Source organism: Engystomops pustulosus, chromosome 5 (genome assembly GCF_040894005.1).
Source record: "Engystomops pustulosus chromosome 5, aEngPut4.maternal, whole genome shotgun sequence".
NCBI classification, from domain to species: Eukaryota; Metazoa; Chordata; class Amphibia; order Anura; family Leptodactylidae; genus Engystomops; species Engystomops pustulosus.
This window is the reverse complement of record NC_092415.1, coordinates 207,860,340-207,881,641: the sequence shown is the minus strand read 5'-3', so window position 1 is coordinate 207,881,641 and position 21,302 is coordinate 207,860,340. Positions and strand designations below refer to the sequence as shown.

Here is a 21,302-nt window from a genome sequence, read left to right as displayed (position 1 = left end):
GGAGATGGCAGCACATCCATAAAAGTTCATATCTTTATTCCAAACGATTTAAAAACAAACTTAGTCTCTTACTTTGGGTGTCTGAGGGGAACCTCTAACACAAGTTCCGGAGGAATTTCAAAGACTTTGGGGTCATCTCCATTGGCTTGTAAGAGCAGGGGCAGCACATCAAAGCGGCCACCTTTTGGTTTCCAGCCCAACTGGACACATAGCTGTAAGATGGAAAATGGTACAATGTCAACATACATCACGCCACAGACTAGATGATACCTGGAAGACAATGGTGACCATCAAGCAGAAGATCAGAAAGAAGGAAGATCTATGCAGACTCTACAAGTCCCACCTCCGTCAACTCCACATTGAGAGGATCTCCAACCACCGTGTCGTCCTCCTGTCTGTACCCAGCATAGCGGATTAACTGGCTGTTCCAGATCCGGAAATCTGACGTCCCATCTTTTCTCTGGGGAAAGATGGTGATTGCTGACCTGTCGATGGGAAAACACAATGTGAAAAACCTAGAAGGTGTCGGAGGTTGTCACAAGATGTATCTTATGGAGGGGAGAGAGAAAGCAGGAGGCCTGGAGGGGAGAGGGACCTGCTCTGCATTATAAGAATAGACATTGATATACATGGACACGGTGTAATGCTGTCTCTCTCCTGTGGGGGCACTGCAGGGAATGGGTTTTCTCATAGATCACAGACGATCTTTGCAGATTAGCTTATAGTCAGGGAATGTTTCTAAAAAGTAGGGTCCCATGACTACAAATAGGACTATGGTGGGCTTCAGATGTGTTTTACAGATCCCCCCAAATACAGTGTACCAGTACCTGATGTTGCCTTTGTTGGTGGCGTACTTGATATGGTTGCAGATGTAGGTAAACATTTCATGGGTGCTCCTGCAGTCTCTGGCATCAAACACCTGCACAGGTATAAAGTACCTACAGCTCACAGAGTTTGGAAATACACTGCAATCATCATATGGCGTAGGTAAGTACCTGAAGCTTAGACCACTGGATCCTGCCCACGCACCGAGCTGCGTTCCTCCACGCCTGCTTGGCCCCAAAGATCAGCTCCGTCTCCTTGAGTTGGTAGGTTCCTGTGGTCAGGATCTCCTGCTCTACCTCCTTTAGTCGCTCTGTATGAGCCTTAGATTGGGATCTAAGACAGATAAAGATTGTTTTAGGTTGGAGCATCTGAATATTAGGGAACCTGAGGAGGGAGTGAAGATCGGTCATATCTGGTCATATCTGATCATAATCTTTCCCTCCTTCTCACTTTGACTTTCAGACTAAAACCTTTGCTGAATCAGTCTTGGTTTCCCCAAGATGGACTGTCAGCTAAATAATGTCTATAGAGAACAGAGGGGGAAGACAGAAGCAGAAACATAGGAAAAGAGACCCATAAAGTCAGTGTATGATGGTCTCTAAAGCTACGAGATTCACATCAGGACGGGTCAGTTTTACTTTACAATTCAGCAGAGTAGAGACAAAAAAGACAACAGAGGAGGGTGGCGCCTCGTGTGACAACGCTTGGATAGGGAGTCAGGTGAGTGACAGAAAACTGCTCACCTGGTAGTTACTTGACTGAGAGCGGTATAAAATGGGATACGATCTCCTTAACGGTAAACGTGGGTGGTCCTAAAGGACCGTAAGAGCAAGTAGAATAGAGGCAATATGAGGCTTAATGGGTGCGCTTGTGAACCACTAGTTAGACCAAGGAATCAGTTGATTTGCTCCTACTGCATCATTCCTTGGTCTAACTAGTGGTTCACAAGCGCACCCATTAAGCCTCATATTGCCTCTATTCTACTTACTTTACAATTGTGTGATCCTGCTGATGCCTCAGAGGGGACACCCAGGGACACACAACGGCTGCAGGAGCTCAGACCCCAAATGCTTCCCGTACAGGTCAATATCTCTATACTTTCCTAAATTCTCATCAATCTGGATTCTCATCAATACAGGTGAATACATTTCTGATAGACAGATGAAAGCTACTTGTCCAGACAGAAGCTGCTGGAGATAAGTTTCTTTATCACCCCAAGTGCTTTATTCCCACTAGCACAGGTCAGTACTGCTCTACAACGTGCTATATGATCCCGCTGATCCCTTCTGAGTGATAGTGGAGAGACACAGGCACGTTTACTCTGGATCCTCCGGTTTCCTCCCACACTCCAAAACAGGTGATTAGATTGTGAGCCCCATTGGAAACAGGGACTGATTTGGCAAACTGTGTGCAGCGCTGCGTAATCTGTGTGCGCTATTACTGGTGGAGGTCAGTACTGCTCTACGATGTGCTATGTGATCCTGCTGATGCTAGGGTGATAGAAGAGTCATGGAGCAGATTGTCCTCTCCTCTCTGCATTCAGTGTAAGCGAGACATCATAGCAGTGATTCTCCAGGCACCAGCACGGAGACTACACATCCCAGGAATGATATTACAGATCAGTCAATGGAGGGTCACGCACCGTTTGATGGAGCTGTAATACTGGTTGATGAAGTCTTTGGCCTTGGGAAGAAGGATCTCTGTGGATTTTGGTTCATGAGGCTGAGGACAGGTCATCTGGGGGGGAAACATGACGGAGCCCAGGCAGCGAGCCTTTGTGCAGGCCACATCCTATGGGGAGGAATGAATACATGGTAAGATCACTGAACTCCATGGTCGCCATGTATATGATATGATACAAGATTAGGAGAAAACTTCTTAGAATTGCTGGTTATTATGGTACCACAGATGGGACATTTGTAGCAATGAGCTTGGATTATTTGCAGACTGCAGACCTGGGTTTGTACCACTAGGTGGCAGGAGCAGTCTCACAATATAGCACCAAAGTCACACTGACAAATTCCAGCAGCACAGGATCCTGTATAATGGATGAGCTCAGCACAGAATGTATAGAGAACCATGTAATACAATGGTCTGAACAGAACCCAAGTATTACTGCCACAATATAATATATATCTATAGGGTATGCAGCCATTCCTGTACCTGCTCCGCCTGTACATTGAGCGTGTCATAGGACAAAGTCTGGTTCTCCCAGTTCTTGATGCGGAGACATTTCTGGTTCTGATTTCCGTTGGAAGTACTGAAAGAGAAAACAGGTTACATGTATAAATAATGTACAGGGACAGCAACAAGTACATCAAATACATATGCATAAAGGAACATACATGACATTACTTATCCTGTACTGATCCTGAGTTACATCCTGTATTATACTCCAGAGCTGCACTCACTATTCTGCTGCTGGTGCAGTCACTGTGTACATACATGACATTACTTATCCTGTACTGATCCTGAGTTACATCCTGTATTATACTCCAGAGCTGCACTCACTATTCTGCTGCTGGTGCAGTCACTGTGTACATACATGACATTACTTATCCTGTACTGATCCTGAGTTACATCCTGTATTATACCCCAGAGCTGCACTCACTATTCTGCTGCTGGTGCAGTCACTGTGTACATACATGGCATTACTTATCCTGTACTGATCCTGAGTTACATCCTGTATTATACTCCAGAGCTGCACTCACTATTCTGCTGCTGGTGCAGTCACTGTGTACATACATAACATTACTTATCCTGTACTGATCCTGAGTTACATCCTGTATTATACCCCAGAGCTGCACTCACTATTCTGCTGCTGGTGCAGTCACTGTGTACATACATGACATTACTTATCCTGTACTGATCCTGAGTTACATCCTGTATTATACCCCAGAGCTGCACTCACTATTCTGCTGCTGGTGCAGTCACTGTGTACATACATGACATTACTTATCCTGTACTGATCCTGAGTTACATCCTGTATTATACCCCAGAGCTGCACTCACTATTCTGCTGCTGGTGCAGTCACTGTGTACATACATGACATTACTTATCCTGTACTGATCCTGAGTTACATCCTGTATTATACTCCAGAGCTGCACTCACTATTCTGCTGCTGGTGCAGTCACTGTGTACATACATAACATTACTTATCCTGTACTGATCCTGAGTTACATCCTGTATTATACCCCAGAGCTGCACTCACTATTCTGCTGCTGGTGCAGTCACTGTGTACATACATGACATTACTTATGCTGTACTGATCCTGAGTTACATCCTGTATTATACCCCAGAGCTGCACTCACTATTCTGCTGCTGGTGCAGTCACTGTGTACATACATGACATTACTTATCCTGTACTGATCCTGAGTTACATCCTGTATTATACTCCAGAGCTGCACTCACTATTCTGCTGCTGGTGCAGTCACTGTGTACATACATGGCATTACTTATCCTGTACTGATCCTGAGTTACATCCTGTATTATACTCCAGAGCTGCACTCACTATTCTGCTGCTGGTGCAGTCACTGTGTACATACATAACATTACTTATCCTGTACTGATCCTGAGTTACATCCTGTATTATACCCCAGAGCTGCACTCACTATTCTGCTGCTGGTGCAGTCACTGTGTACATACATGACATTACTTATCCTGTACTGATCCTGAGTTACATCCTGTATTATACCCCAGAGCTGCACTCACTATTCTGCTGCTGGTGCAGTCACTGTGTACATACATGACATTACTTATCCTGTACTGATCCTGAGTTACATCCTGTATTATACCCCAGAGCTGCACTCACTATTCTGCTGCTGGTGCAGTCACTGTGTACATACATGACATTACTTATCCTGTACTGATCCTGAGTTACATCCTGTATTATACCCCAGAGCTGCACTCACTATTCTGCTGCTGGTGCAGTCACTGTGTACATACATGACATTACTTATCCTGTACTGATCCTGAGTTACATCCTGTATTATACCCCAGAGCTGCACTCACTATTCTGCTGCTGGTGCAGTCACTGTGTACATACATGACATTACTTATCCTGTACTGATCCTGAGTTACATCCTGTATTATACACCAGAGCTGCACTCACTATTCTGCTGCTGGTGCAGTCACTGTGTACATACATGACATTACTTATCCTGTACTGATCCTGAGTTACATCCTGTATTATACACCAGAGCTGCACTCACTATTCTGCTGCTGGTGCAGTCACTGTGTACATACCAGGAAAACAGGACTGTGGAGTTGGAGTTGTGACCATTTTGGTGGAGTCGGAGTTTGGGAAATTGAGGAAGTTGGAGTCAGAGGTTTGGCTTTCCATCTCCACAGCCCTGTAGATGACATTTCTTATCCTGTAGCGAGATGTAGTAGATACAGCTACTCAAAGTAGACAATAGAAAATGAATGAAAAAGAAATGGCACTACACACATTATTACTGCGGGGGTGGGGATGTCCAGCAGGACACATGGCACGTGGAGCTGGACTCGGAATAGTTGACCTTACAATCCTGCTGACGTCAACTTTCCTGCACATAACAATGGGGATCCTGGCACCTTCACTCCTGTGCTCTGGATTTGGTTTGATGGGAAATGAGATTTTAATAATGGAACTGGGTTCGTCCTTCCTACACTCTTGGGGGACACACGGGAGAAGTGTCAGCTCTTGGGGCAGGAGGATGAGTGTGACCTCTAAGTGTTACTGTGACCTCAGCTTCCTTATAGAGAGGACCACCAGGGACCAGGGACCTCCGCCTCTTGGACTTGGAAACTCAGTAGCTACTGAAGGACATACACTGCTAAAATAAATAAAGGGGACACCTAAACACCCCAATGTGACTCCAAGCCAATCACTTCTGTAACCTCGTTCTGTCCAGGAATGAATAAACACCGACTACAAATCAATTTCTCCTGCTGGAACAGGCAACAGGTCGACAATGAGCAAGACACCCCCTATAAAGCAGCGGTTCTGCAGGTGGTGACCACAGACAATTTCTCACTTTTCATCCTTTTTGGCTGTTGTTTTGGTCAGATTTGCAATTTGCTATTGCTCTCAGCCCTAAAGGTAGCGTAAGAGTGGTACGAGGGCCCAACATCTACAAGTTGGTGCGTTGCTTACAGCCCAACACCGTCCAGAGTGAATGGCATTTGTAAGAGAACATTAAGACTAGCAGACTGGATATTTGCACCCTGCTCTGAGAGTAAGAGTAGGTTCAGACTTAGCAGATGAGTCAGCAGACATTGTGCAACGTTCTGCTGCCTGCAACATCCTCCGGTTTAGCATTGGGTCAGTAATAGTGTGGGGCCGCACATCCCTCCATGTGCTCGCCACAAGTTCCCTGACTGCCATTAGGTCCCGGGATGATCCTCAGACTCACTGTGAGACCATATGCAGAGTATGGGTTCCTTCTGATGCATGAAATTGCTAGACCTTAAAGCATTGATGCTGTGGACTGTCCTGCCCGCTACCCAATCCAATCGAAATATCATGTCTCCTTCAATTCACTACAGAATGTCTAGGAGTTTAATCCCGGTCTTGGAGGAAATCCCTTGGGAGAACATCCAACTAGGTGTTGTAGGGAGGTCATGCAGGCATGTGGAGGCCACACACTACTTAACCTCATCAGGAACATACACAGGTGCTGTAGGGAGGTCATAGAGGCCACACACTACTTAACCTCATTAGGAACATACACAGGTGCTGTAGGGAGGACATACAGGCACATGGAGGCCACACACTATACTGAGCATCATCTTGAGATGCCGAGGTGTTGTAGGGAGGTCATACAGGCATGTGGAGGCCATACACAATACTGAGCCTCATCAGGAGCATGCCGAGGTGTTGTAGGGAGGTCATACAGGGAGGTGGAAGCCACACACAATACTGAGCCTCATCAGGAGCATGCTGAGGTGTTGTAGGGAGGTCATACAGGCATGTGGAGGCCATACACAATACTGAGCCTCATCAGGAGCATGCCCAGGTGTTGTAGGGATGTCATACAGGCACGTGGAGGCCATACACAATACTGAGCCTCATCAGGAGCATGCCGAGGTGTTGTAGGGAGGTCATACAGGGAGGTGGAAGCCACACACAATACTGAGCCTCATTAGGAGCATGCCGAGGTGTTGTAGGGAGGTCATACAGGGAGGTGGAAGCCACACACAATACTGAGCCTCATCAGGAGCATGCCGAGGTGTTGTAGGGAGGTCATACAGGCACGTGGAGGCCACACACAATACTGAGCCTCATCAGGAGCATGCCGAAGTGTTGTTGGGAGGTCATACAGGCACGTGGAGGTCACACACAATACTGAGCCTCATCAGGAGCATGCCGAGGTGTTGTAGGGAGGTCATACAGGGAGGTGGAAGCCACACACAATACTGAGCCTCATCAGGAGCATGCCAAGGTGTTGTAGGGAGGTCATACAGGGAGGTGGAAGCCACACACAATACTGAGTCTCATCAGGAGCATGCCGAGGTGTTGTAGGGAGGTCATACAGGCACGTGGAGGCCACACACAATACTGAGCCTCATCAGGAGCATGCCGAAGTGTTGTTGGGAGGTCATACAGGCACGTGGAGGTCACACACAATACTGAGCCGCATCAGGAGCATGCCCAGGTGTTGTAGGGAGGTCATACAGGGAGGTGGAAGCCACACACAATACTGAGCCTCATCAGGAGCATGCCGAGGTGTTGTAGGGAGGTCATACAGGGAGGTGGAAGCCACACACAATACTGAGCCTCATCAGGAGCATGCCGAGGTGTTGTAGGGAGGTCATACAGGCACGTGGAGGCCACACACAATACTGAGCCTCATCAGGAGCATGCCGAAGTGTTGTTGGGAGGTCATACAGGCACGTGGAGGTCACACACAATACTGAGCCTCATCAGGAGCATGCCCAGGTGTTGTAGGGAGGTCATACAGGGAGGTGGAAGCCACACACAATACTGAGCCTCATCAGGAGCATGCCGAGGTGTTGTAGGGAGGTCATACAGGCACGTGGAGGTCACACACAATACTGAACCTCATCAGGAGCATGCCGAAGTGTTGTTGGGAGGTCACACAGGCACGTGGAGGTCACACACAATACTGAGCCTCATCAGGAGCATGCCGAGGTGTTGTTGGGAGGTCACACAGGCACGTGGAGGTCACACACAATACTGAGCCTCATCAGGAGCATGCCGAAGTGTTGTTGGGAGGTCACACAGGCACGTGGAGGTCACACACAATACTGAGCCTCATCAGGAGCATGCCCAGGTGTTGTAGGGAGGTCATACAGGGAGGTGGAAGCCACACACAATACTGAGCCTCATCAGGAGCATGCATGAGTGTTTAAGGGAAATCATGAAGGCATGTGGAAGCCACAGACACTACAATACTGTGCCTTATCAGGAGCATGCTTTTGTGACATCATCTTGTGCAGTAATGAATAAACACTGACTGTGAATCAATTTCACAGTGCAATTTTGTTGTTGTGCAAATGGAATAGACAACGGGTCGAAATGGTGATTTTCAACTTTGATTTCGACCATCATCATTCCATACCCTGGCCTCCAGGAGATATTCATTGCATTTTTCATCATTTTTATGTTTTATTGGTCTCAGCACTTCCCATTACGCAATAAATAAACAAAGATTTAATTCTTTCAAATCTGAATGTGAGATTTAAGGGTTTGTTCACACGTGGCATTTACGCATATGTTTTCAAACGCACTGAAAATGAATGTGGTTTTAAACTTGTGGTTTTTTTGGATGTTTACCGTGTGTTTGGCTGGTTTGAATCTGCTTTTCTTAATTTCTGGAAGTGTAGGCAGCTTTGAAATGTATTCAAACCAGCCAAACGCAAGGTAAACTATCCAAAAACGCACAAGTTTAAAACCACACGTAGGCGTACATGGTGCCACACGTAGCGCTTTGTATGCACTTGCAAACGCAAGCGCAGACAAAGCCGCACCCACTGGGCCGGGCCTCAGCCTGATCGCATCGGCATTTCTATGGAAACGCCTGCGATCAGGAACGAGCCGCCGGTGTTTTGCGCTAAATTAACGCAAAACACCGGCGGCTCATTGCCGATCGCAGGCGTTTCCATAGAAACGCCGATGCGATCGGGCCAAGGCCCGACCTGGTGGGCGCGGCTTTGTCTGCGTTTGTAAGCGCAGATAAAGCGCTACGTGTGTCATCCCCTTAAGAGAAGAGGATATTTGACCAATTACATAGCTGTTAACATTGTATTTACAAAACGCATGTGTGAACGCAATGTTAACACATTCTTGGTTAACACATGTATTTACATTGTGTTAACACATGCATTTTGTAAACAACTGTGTAACAGCTATGTAATCAGTCAAATCTCCTCTTCCCAGCTTCTCCAATGTGTTTGGAAATGCCACGTGTGACTGCACCATCGGTGTTCCCTTTAGTGTACTTCCTAACTTTGGATTTTCCAGGTCTGTATATATAGGACATGAATCACAAATAATTAATAGGGTCCCCTTTAGCCCACCCAAAGTATAGGCAGATCAAACACCTAATACAGGCAACATTGGTTAATTGATATGGGTATGGAAAGTATTCAGACCCCTTTACATTTTTGTACTCTTTGTTTCATTTCAGCCAATTGGTGAGATCAAAATAGTTCTTTTTTTTGCTCATTAATGTGCCCTCTGCCCCCAGCCTGATAGGAAAAAGACAGGAAAGAAGATATTTGTGCCAATTTATTAATCAATAAAAGCTGAAATATCATATGGATATAAGTATTCAGCGCATTTTGCTGTGACAGTGATATGTAACTCACATGCTGCTCATTTCCTTCCAATCCTCCTTGGAAGGAATCCAGCTGTATTGAATTATACACTCACCGGCCACTTTATTAGGTGCACCTGTCCAACTGCTCGTTAACACTTAATTTCTAATCAGCCAATCACATGGCGGCAACTCAGTGCATTTAGGCATGTAGACATGGTCCAGACAATCTCCTGCAGTTCTCCCGAGCATCAGTATGGGGATGAAAGGTGATTTGTGGCCTGTGAACGTGGCATGGTTGTTGGTGCCAGAAGGGCTGGTCTGAGTATTTCAGAAACTGCTGATCTACTGGGATTTTCACGCACAACCATCTCTAGGGTTTACAGAGAAAAATTTCCTCCACCAACGTTCACCATTCGACCTGAGGGACCTGGAGAGGATCTGCAGGGAAGAGGCAGAGGATCCCCAAATCCAGGGGACAGAAACTTGCAGCATCTTCCCAAGAAGACTCCTGTCTGCACCAGTTCCAAAGCTTCTACTCATCACTGAGAAAATGGGCCAAATTCTCATCACCGGGGGCCCAATACTCATCACCGGGGGCCCAATACTCATCACCGGGGGCCCAATACTCATCACTGGGGGCTGAATACTCATCACCGGGGGCTGAATACTCAATACTGGGGGCTGAATACTCATCACCGGGGGCTGAATACTCATCACCCACTTTATGTCCCATTTTAAAAAGAGAAATATTTGAGTAAACTTCCTCCCTAATTGCGTTGTGCTGCACAGTTTAGAAAAAGGACTATGAGATATGGAGTTATATTCCAGGATTGTAGCTTTTACAAGTGTCCAGGAGCTGTGTCCTCCCGCTGTGGCGAGTCATACCTGTAGCCGGCTTGTGATTGGATAATAAAGCAGTCACTCACAGCGAATGAGGTGGGTTGTGAAGCAGCTCAAAGCAGAGAGATGAGAGCACAACAGTGTTAGAGGCTCAATGCAAAGGGTAAGTGTGCGTTCACACAGGCAAATCTCCTCCTCTGCTGTTGTGCTGCGCATGCGTTAACACCATGTGTGAATGCACCCTAAAGGGAACAGCAGTGTGAGGACACCGCTAGTGCACTTGGAGGAGCTACATTCTTGGAATATAAATCCACAGTCCTGCTGCTACTAGCAACATACTGCAGGGATGACTGGCTGCAGAGAACACAGAGCACAGCAGTGTGAGGACACATCCCTCCAGAGCTCCCATAGTAACCCTGCATTGTGTCCTATACAGTTCTGCATCAGTCTGGTCCTATTGCTGTGACTCGGGGTCAGAGGTGAAGGATTGAAGCGTCTGCAGCGCAGGGTGACGCAGCTGCCAGCATATAAATACAATGTCCTGCAGCAGGCGATACCCCTACCACATGATCCACTACTAAATCCCACACCTATCACATGACCAGAGCGCGCCGGACTAACGCTCGCCAAAAATAACCAGAGGACAAATCCATGGACGTCATTACAGAGACTGCAGAATGTATATGACAGGAGGTAGCGGGAGCGACGCTCTGCACGTGTCTACAGAGGTTACAGGTGTAATAATCTGCAGAACGTATCACTATGTATCACTGAGGAGGTGGCGGGAGCGACGCTCTGCACGTATCTAGAGAGGTTACAGGTGTAATAATCTGCAGAACGTATCACTACGTATCACTGAGGAGGTAGAGGGGATAGAGCGATGTTCTGCAGAGCTCTAGAGAGGTTACAGGTGTAATAATCTGCAGAACGTATCACTGAGGAGGTAGACACATAACCTACGAGACCAGTGTGAACGTATTCTAGCAGTTACGGTAAGTCGCCTACTCACCTCTGTAGTTGCAGTCTTTGGCTCTCTGACATCCTGATCAGGATTCACACAATTCTCCTGGGGGTCTCCTCGCTGCAGGGAAGACACATCGCAGGGACCCCATAATCCATCTCTCCAGAGAACGAATGCCTCAAAATAGAGACCGCTTACTACTACACAGAGCACTCAGCGCACTTACTAATACACAGAGCACTCAGCGCACTTACTAATACACAGAGCAATCAGCGCACTTACTAATACACAGAGCAATCAGCGCACTTACTGCTACACAGAGCAATCAGCGCACTTACTGCTACACAGAGCACTCAGCGCACTTACTACTACACAGAGCACTCAGCGCACTTACTACTACTACACAGAGCACTCAGCGCACTTACTAATACACAGAGCAATCAGCGCACTTACTGCTACACAGAGCAATCAGCGCACTTACTGCTACACAGAGCAATCAGCGCACTTACTGCTACACAGAGCACTCAGCGCACTTACTACTACACAGAGCAATCAGCGCCCTACTACACAGAGCAATCAGCGCACTTACTGCTACACAGAGCAATCAGCGCACTTACTACTACACAGAGCAATCAGCGCACTTACTAATACACAGAGCAATCAGCGCACTTACTGCTACACAGAGCAATCAGCGCACTTACTGCTACACAGAGCACTCAGCGCACTTACTACTACACAGAGCACTCAGCGCACTTACTAATACACAGAGCACTCAGCGCACTTACTAATACACAGAGCAATCAGCGCACTTACTAATACACAGAGCAATCAGCGCACTTACTGCTACACAGAGCAATCAGCGCACTTACTACTACACAGAGCAATCAGCGCACTTACTGCTACACAGAGCAATCAGCGCACTTACTGCTACACAGAGCACTCAGCGCACTTACTACTACACAGAGCAATCAGCGCACTTACTACTACACAGAGCAATCAGCGCACTTACTACTACACAGAGCAATCAGCGCACTTACTACTACACAGAGCAATCAGCGCACTTACTACTACACAGAGCAATCATCGCACTTACTGCTACACAGAGCAATCATCACACTTACTGCTACACAGAGCAATCATCGCACTTACTGCTACACAGAGCAATCATCGCACTTACTACTACACAGAGCAATCATCGCACTTACTACTACACAGAGCAATCATCGCACTTACTGCTACACAGAGCAATCATCGCACTTACTGCTACACAGAGCAATCATCGCACTTACTGCTACACAGAGCAATCAGCGCACTTACTACTACACAGAGCAATCAGCGCACTTACTGCTACACAGAGCAATCAGCGCACTGACTACTACACAGAGCAATCAGCGCACTTACTACTACACAGAGCAATCAGCGCACTGACTGCTACACAGAGCAATCAGCGCACTTACTACTACACAGAGCAATCATCGCACTGACTACTACACAGAGCAATCAGCGCACTTACTGCTACACAGAGCAATCAGCGCACTTACTACTACACAGAGCAATTAGCGCACTTACTGCTACACAGAGCAATCAGCGCACTTACTACTACACAGAGCAATCAGCGCACTGACTGCTACACAGAGCAATCAGCGCACTTACTACTACACAGAGCAATCAGCGCACTGACTGCTACACAGAGCAATCAGCGCACTTACTACTACACAGAGCAATCATCGCACTGACTACTACACAGAGCAATCAGCGCACTTACTGCTACACAGAGCAATCAGCGCACTTACTACTACACAGAGCAATCAGCGCACTTACTACTACACAGAGCAATCAGCGCACTTACTGCTACACAGAGCAATCATCGCACTTACTACTACACAGAGCAATCATCGCACTTACTGCTACACAGAGCAATCAGCGCACTTACTGCTACACAGAGCAATCAGCGCACTTACTGCTACACAGAGCAATCAGCGCACTTACTGCTACACAGAGCAATCAGCGCACTTACTGCTACACAGAGCAATCAGCGCACTTACTACTACACAGAGCAATCAGCGCACTTACTACTACACAGAGCAATCAGCGCACTTACTACTACACAGAGCAATTAGCGCACTTACTACTACACAGAGCAATTAGCGCACTTACTACTACACAGAGCAATTAGCGCACTTACTACTACACAGAGCAATCAGCGCACTTACTACTACACAGAGCAATCAGCGCACTTACTACTACATCACCCCACACATACTACTACACAGCCCCACACATCAGCGCACTTACTCACTAAGCCTTATAGCAGCATATGCCATATGGACATGGAAAAAAGAATGTGGATACAATTCTGACACAAAACAGACTGATATTGATGCAGAAGAGATACGTCTGTGTGAACAAGCCCTTAGACTACACTTGACTGTACTCGAGCGTCCATACCACTCAGAGCACTTACCCCCTAATACACAGAACAATCAGCAGTCTGATTTATCACTACCTTCTTGGTGTAAAAAGTGGAAACAAAATTGCAAAGGATTTTTTTTGCGATCTTTTGGAGTTACAAAATTGCAGGAGCCTTTTCCTGCCACTCAGAAATAGTCACTTATAGAACCACTGCTAGTGCAGCGCCGTGCAGAGCCAGAGCTATGGTTTTTAAAAAAAATAATTTCAAAAAAGTCGCAATTTCACTCCTTGCGATTACTTAAAAAAATCCCGAGAGAGATTTATTATAGGGCCAACGCCACTTTAATAAATCTGAAAAGCAGCGGAGCTCCAAAGGGAGACACAGAACCCGGGCCCAGAGCTGCTGGGGGGCCCACATAAGGCTGTACATAATGAATCCTCAGGGGTGAGGGGGGGTTTAGCTAATTAATAACCATGAGTGGGCGGTTTGGTATGGTAAACTACAAAATATTTTAGGGAAAAGGAGACCTTTTTAAGTTTAGAATTTTTTAATGCCGCCACAGGAGCTCACTGTAAAAGGGGCCACGGAGGTCCTGTCGCCCAGGGGCCTTCTGAAACCTGGGACCGGCCCTGCATAGAACTATCGCAAAGAGCCAATGGGGGACATTTATATCTTTGGCTACAAAACAATGGCACTAGGGTTTCCCACCACTCACAACATAGAACTACTGCAACAATGTGTATAGCCAGATCCTGGTGTATGTGCTTGCGATTTTCTTTTTACTCATCCTGCAATTATTTAATGTATTGAATGTCACTTTAATGAATGTGACCTGGAAGTGGCGCTCCAAAGACACACACAGAACTATCGCAACGAGCCGCCGAATGATAATGGGTAGAAGCGCCACACAGTAACTATATCATGTGACCACACTGCATCCAGGGTTGTGCAACACAAACTGTAACATCAGGATTTCACATCTTTGTGTCCTGTTTGTAAAGATTTCATAAGATATTAACACGGAAATATATTGTCCACCATGTACCCAGATCACTTGTTCACTAATCCACATGCATCCAGCTCACTTATTCACTAATCCACATGCACCCAGCTCACTTATTCACTAATCCACCATGTACCCAGCTCACTTATTCACTAATCCACATGCACCCAGCTCACTTATTCACTAATCCACCATGTACCCAGCTCACTTATTCACTAATCCACCATGTACCCAGCTCACTTATTCACTAATTTGCATGCACCCAGCTCACTTATTCAGTAATCCACATGCATCCAGCGCACTTATTCACTAATCCACATGCATCCAGCTCACTTATTTACTAATCCACATGCATCCAGCTCACTTATTCACTAATCCACATGCATCCAGCTCACTTATTCACTAATCCACATGCATCCAGCTCACTTATTCACTAATCTGCATGCATCCAGCTCACTTATTCAGTAATCCGCATGCATCCAGCTCAATTATTCACTAATCCACATGCATCCAGCTCACTTATTCACTAATCCACATGCATCCAGCTCAATTATTCACTAATCTGCATGCACCCAGCTCACTTATTCACTAATCTGCATGCACCCAGCTCACTTATTCACTAATCCACATGCACCCAGCTCACTTATTCACTAATCCACATGCATCCAGCTCACTTATTCACTAATCCACATGCATCCAGCTCACTTATTTACTAATCCACATGCATCCAGCTCACTTATTCACTAATCCACATGCACCCAGCTCACTTATTCACTAATCCGCATGCACCCAGCTCACTTATTCACTAATCTGCATGCATCCAGCTCACTTATTCAGTAATCCGCATGCATCCAGCTCAATTATTCACTAATCCACATGCATCCAGCTCACTTATTCACTAATCCACATGCATCCAGCTCAATTATTCACTAATCTGCATGCACCCAGCTCACTTATTCACTAATCTGCATGCACCCAGCTCACTTATTCACTAATCCACATGCACCCAGCTCACTTATTCACTAATCCACATGCATCCAGCTCACTTATTCACTAATCCATAGTGCATTTAGTGCACATTCTCACTAAGCCATTAATTATAATTCATTCACTAATTATAATAATTAGGATGGGGATAGGAGTGTGGAAGAGACCGGTTCAGTGGTTCAGTTATTTCCACAGATTCCTCGCAGAGCCATTGATTTCTATGAGTGGCTTGTATTTTTTACTAATCTGTTATCCGTGGAAAATATTAGGAAACATGTCCTATTTTTTTCACTGATGTGGATCAAGGCAATAGAAGTCTATGGGTCCGCAAAAAAAACTAATGAAACATCTGTGTTTTTTCACTGATGATGCTGAGAGACCAGGTGTGAGGTTTTTAAAGCAATGTCACATCTGCAGGTTTTTTTGTGGACGTGGAGCGAAACGGAAGAAAATTGGAGACAAAAATGATGCATCACAGAAACAGAAGAAAAACTGAGACACAACGGAGACAAAACGTAACGGATGAGAAGCTGAGCACCAACGCCAGTGTGAAGGAGCCCTGAGTATGAGACGCAAGCACTGGACGCCCATTCTACACTGGGTAACTGATTGCTGATCTGCACCTCACGATATAGTAATCCTAAACTACTCTGAACTATTGAGCGAGTCCCAACGTGCGTTTCTTCGGTCTAGCACCAAGACTAACCTCCCTCACCGGGGCCTAGCCTTTTCTTGGGGCCTGGAGGCAGCCGGGGCCCAGAATACCGGAGTGGCTGGTGGCTGCGGCCTAGGCACGCTGTGGTCACGGTGCTTGGTATGGGGAGCGGAGGACTGTCCTACAGCCTGGCAGGGCTCCAGCAGGTGGTGTATGTAGGAGGAATCCCTGGGTAATGGATGGGGGGCCCGTGGTGGTAGACAGCCGTATCCAGGGATTAGACAAAGGAAACAATGCGCAATTCAACTTACAGTTGAAGCGGTAGCAGCAGATTCAGCAAGCAGGTGAGCTGGCGGGAGATAGCTGGTCTGCAGGAAGGTTGTTCACAGCCTGGTAACTTCAGGATGGGCTGGTACAATAGTACAGAGATTCTTATTGGACAACAACATTTCACAGTGTTAGAGGAATCCGCCAGGCGCCTCTGGTGTTCCTGGAGCCAATCAGTCCTTGTGAAGCACAGATTGGTTATCAGGGGCTTCCATGTCCAAGGCCACATCAGTTAGTAGGGAGTGTATCCCGTAGAGCAGTGAGTGATATTATTGTAGAGGTACACAAACTCAGGGAGACGTTTTGGCCAGTCAGCTCTCTTAGCAGGGGGCAGAGTCCTCAGCATCTTGAAGGGTCTGGTTCATCTTCTCGCAGAGCCCATTTCCTTGCGGGTGGTACTCTGTGGTCCTCAGTTTCTTACAACCATAAAGAGTTCACAACTCCTGGAACGGTTGAGACTCGAAAACTGTCCCCTGGTCATATGGTCTAGGGCCACAATCTCCAGAGGGTGCTGGCTCACAATGGGGTGTAAGGGAGCCCTTTTATAAGCATCCCCCTTCCCTGCCAGTGATGGCACAGGATGCGTACTCCCGACACCAGGCTCCGATGTTGTGCTCCATGTTCCGTAGAGTGCGAAAGTGTCCGGACTGGTCATTCTACATATCCAGCACTATCTTGGCATCCCTTCTTGGATCACAATTTGATACAGTAAGTCATAGGTGACGGGATCCAGAGTTCTCCTTTTCAAGAGGCGTGCTCAGTCTTTTTTCCTTGTCAACCCGGCGTCGACGGATCCTTTCAGATCGTCCCGTAGCTTCAAGGGTTTGTCATTTAATCTATGGCACTCGTTCTCCTCATGCCCTCATCGGCAGCAGTAGCCACACCGCAATCTCAGTTCTCTTCGACTCCAGGTGATCAGGGACCTTGCCGGAGTTGGATGCTGTTTGGCCAGGGAGACATGGGGTGCGTCTGGCTGTGAGGAAGTATCAGGTGGTTTTTTCCTCTTTGACGAGGAAGTTACTTCCAACTGCGCCAGTCGCTCAAGCATTTTGCTCATCGTATCTGTCAGGACGGTGACCTGCTCTGCCAGGACAGCGACTTCTTCGGTGTTGCCAGTTGCGCTGGAAAGAGGCTAGAGCAGCTGAGGCTTCAGTAGCCAATCGTTCTCCGAGGATGTCAATGGCGATCTCCTTAAACTCAAGGAAAGAAGCCTGGGAGTGTTGAAGAGATCGCATTTTTAATTGACATATATGATGCTTATCCAGAAGCCCTTTAATAAATTGTTCCTGTAGGGTTTGATCAGAAATTTCAGCCTCTTTAGGGTCTAGGCAGATGACAGCCTTCCACATCCCCTGTAGGGAAAAAGTCTTTTCCCAAAGAATTTCTGTTTCAGCTTGGAGGCAGTCCACTTCTCAAAGGTAGAGATGGAGCCAAGTCCAGATGGTGGATCTCGGCTCTGGGGCTTAAGTCTCCTGACTTGCCCTAATGTGTCAGGCAACTTGCCTTGACACTTCTGCTTCCTGGTATTAAAACACTGGGGCTCATTTACTTACCCGGTCCTGTCACGATCCCGCGGCGCGTTGCCCGACGTGGATTCGGGTTCTGCCGGGATTCACTAAGGTCGTGCGCCCGATATCCAGTAGGTGTCGCTGCTGCCCTGAGGTCTACCGGAGTTCACCTGCTTCTTCCTGGTGGATGTAAGTGTATGATCTTGCGACACATTTAGTTTTTTAAATTCCGTGTTTTTTCCAAATCCATTGGGTTGTCCAAAGGCCATGCCTCCAATTTCTGTCGTGTGAAAGCCGGCGCCAAAATCCGATCGCGTGCGTCAAAATCCCGGCGGAATTTGGCGCAAAATAGAAAAATTCAGGAAACCCGACGAAAGTGCGGCCGCGGAGCCCTTAATAAATGAGCCCCACTGGCTGGAGCAACTCTGCAGGCGCTGAACACTCCTCTGGTTGCTTTGCTGACATGTGCTCCAAGACGGAGTCTCTCGCTCTCCTCCTAATTCTGACAGTGTTTGCAGACTGACCATGTGCTCCCACCCACCAGGGGTTTTTATACTCCCTTGTTCAGGCGGCAGAACTCTCCAGTAAGCTTCTAGCTTGCTTTACAATAGTACAGAGATTCTTATTGGACAACAACATTTCACATTGTTAACTCATGCCTTAGCAAGCAATGGCTACAGCTGCAATTACAAGATCTCCATTATTTAGGAGACCTCCTGGAGAGGTGATCAGTCTCCCTAACGGCTCCTGACATGCAGACGGCGCTATTCGCTACCACCACCTTGCCGATTAGTTGGCAGGGGTGTTGCCATAGCATGCCAATCCACCTATTGGTCCTGATGCTTAATGATGCACAGAGCTTTACACTCACCTACTCATTAATCCTCAGATCACTTACTCACTGGTCCAATACTTGTAGCCTACTTACTCACTGGCCTACTTATTAATATAGAATACGCTGTTCCATTCTCTCAGAGTCCACACCAAGTGAAACATAGCACTTCTGTTTAAGTCTACTCTCCAAATCCACATCACTTTCTCATCGATTCCCCCTTGCAATCAGCTCAGTAGCTCATACATACAATAGGCCATAATGATGATCATGATACTGTGATACACATCCACTCTCTACATCATGGTGCACTTACTCACTGAGGCCCAGACCACTTTACAACTCTATGATACGCCATGCAATGATATTGATGATAACACCAGGTCTCCAGATGACCTCTAGGACACCGTGCACACACAAGCCCACAGCCACCCTCAGCAGGACTCACCACGCTTACTCACTGTCCATACTCACTATTCATCCCTGAGCTGTGTATCCTCTCACTGCTGCAGCTCTTATCCTCTGTCCCTTCCTCTGACCTTTCCTATTAGTTAGCTATGTAAAACTGGGCTCGGACACCTGATCCGGTACATTAGCAGGCGCTGGGCTGAGCTATATCCAGGCTTCGTGCCATCCACACCAACATGTTCACACTCAGCGACAACTCCAAAATATACATTACAGTCAGGCTGCAGAGCATTTCACCCAGCCCCCCCCCCCCCCTCCACCAGACAGGCTGCAGCGCATTTCATCCAGCCCCCCCCAGACAGGCTGCAGAGCATTTCACCCAGACACAGGGGGCGGGGCTTAGGCGATTGCATTTCTCTGGAAACGCATATGTGATCGTCCCGAGCCCCGCCCCCTGTGCGCTAGCGTCACGTTATGGGGAACGTGTGAACGCGCCCTGAGGGTGATGCCACATGTTGCATTTTTGGACCGTTTTAATAAAAACTGATGCGGTTTTGAATGTTTACCATAAAACTGCTGTTAAAAATGTTAACATCTGTGTTAACGGACCAAAAACTGTTTCAAAACGTGTGTGGTATCATCCCAAGCTAAATCCTTTTAGTAAATACAATGGTAGATTTGTCCTTTTTTTTGTTAAGTTATGTTGCTCAAAGTTTTTCAGTAGGAGACGTGAAACCCCAAATTGTGCCATAACAAACTACAATAAAAACAAGACCTCGTTCGGCTATAGGAACAGGAAACAAATATAAAGTTATACCTGTTAGGCCGCGGTCACACGTACCTCTAGGCGTCAGTTCATAACGCGATGCTAGGGCACAGGGGGGGGTCCTCAGCCTCTGGAAACGCATGTGCGTTCGGGCCGAGGACCTCCCCCTGTGCGCTAGCGGCGCGTTATGACGGAGGCCTAGCGGTACGTGTGACCGAGGCCTTAGAGGACAATGATGTGAAAACCCACACAATATTCTGCTCATTAATGTTACATTGTAACTATTACCACTTTTTTAACCTAATTATTACAATACAGGAAGATTTGCTGCTGCAATTTCCAAAAAAGCTCATACAGCACCACACATGGCTGTAGGTGAAATTATCTGACCATCCACCGGGGGCGCTGTTCTGGAAGCCACAAACCTACCCTGATTCTGTTTGTGGAGAGTTAAAATCCAAGACAATTTGACCTGTTCTTGAAAGGGTTAATGGAGCAGGGGCCGAGCGGCCATTCACCTGTGAGGAGTGATGGGCAGAGCGGCTGCGATCATTGTTTCAGCTAGCGGCAGGATACAATGAGGGAACACAATGTGACAGCCGCCTGCATGGGATGGGCTCATGTGCCCGGGGCTCCGCTGCTGTCCAGGTAGTGCCATCACCTGTGCTCTATATATACAGAGACCCTGGAGCTGGGCTGCAGAGCTTACCATTATCCTTATGATGAGTGGGAACCTGCATGGTTATTTTAGAGTTGGGGTTAATGAAGAGTAATCTTAATAGAATAAGTAATTTAACCATTTTTTTTTCCAATAGACTTTATATTTCAATTATTTGCCATTTTCAGGATCTTTGCTTGCTGTCAGTGAATTACAACACTCCAGGTTACATTGAGAGGCAGTGACCCCAGTCCTGCCCTCAGCAGAGTATTAGGGTGCGTTCACACGTTCAGTTTTACAGATGCAGTTTTTGAAGCCAAAATCATGTGTGGTTCATAATAGCTGAGGTTTTAG

General features: G+C 46.9%; 1 protein-coding gene and 1 long non-coding RNA gene across 3 annotated transcripts in view; both read right to left on the bottom strand.

The window, feature by feature from the left end:
• Positions 1-21,302, bottom strand: part of NOS3 (nitric oxide synthase 3) — a 58,632-nt gene that overhangs the window by 36,442 nt on the left and 888 nt on the right. The window contains exons 2-7 of the mRNA XM_072154451.1: positions 2,989-3,085; positions 2,468-2,616; positions 996-1,158; positions 828-919; positions 344-485; positions 73-212 (exon numbers count right to left, since the gene is read on the bottom strand). Coding sequence (XP_072010552.1) covers positions 73-212; positions 344-485; positions 828-919; positions 996-1,158; positions 2,468-2,616; positions 2,989-3,085 — 783 coding nt within the window. The remainder of the gene's footprint in view (positions 1-72; positions 213-343; positions 486-827; positions 920-995; positions 1,159-2,467; positions 2,617-2,988; positions 3,086-21,302) is intronic.
• On the bottom strand, positions 4,826-19,708 carry LOC140133836 (uncharacterized). Of its 2 annotated transcripts, none has more exons than XR_011855949.1 (3): positions 19,591-19,708; positions 11,440-11,568; positions 4,826-5,223 (listed from the first exon to the last, which is right to left on the bottom strand). It is a non-coding gene; the product is annotated as an uncharacterized lncRNA (long non-coding RNA). The 2 variants fall into 2 exon arrangements; XR_011855950.1 differs by having other exon boundaries at positions 4,826-5,177.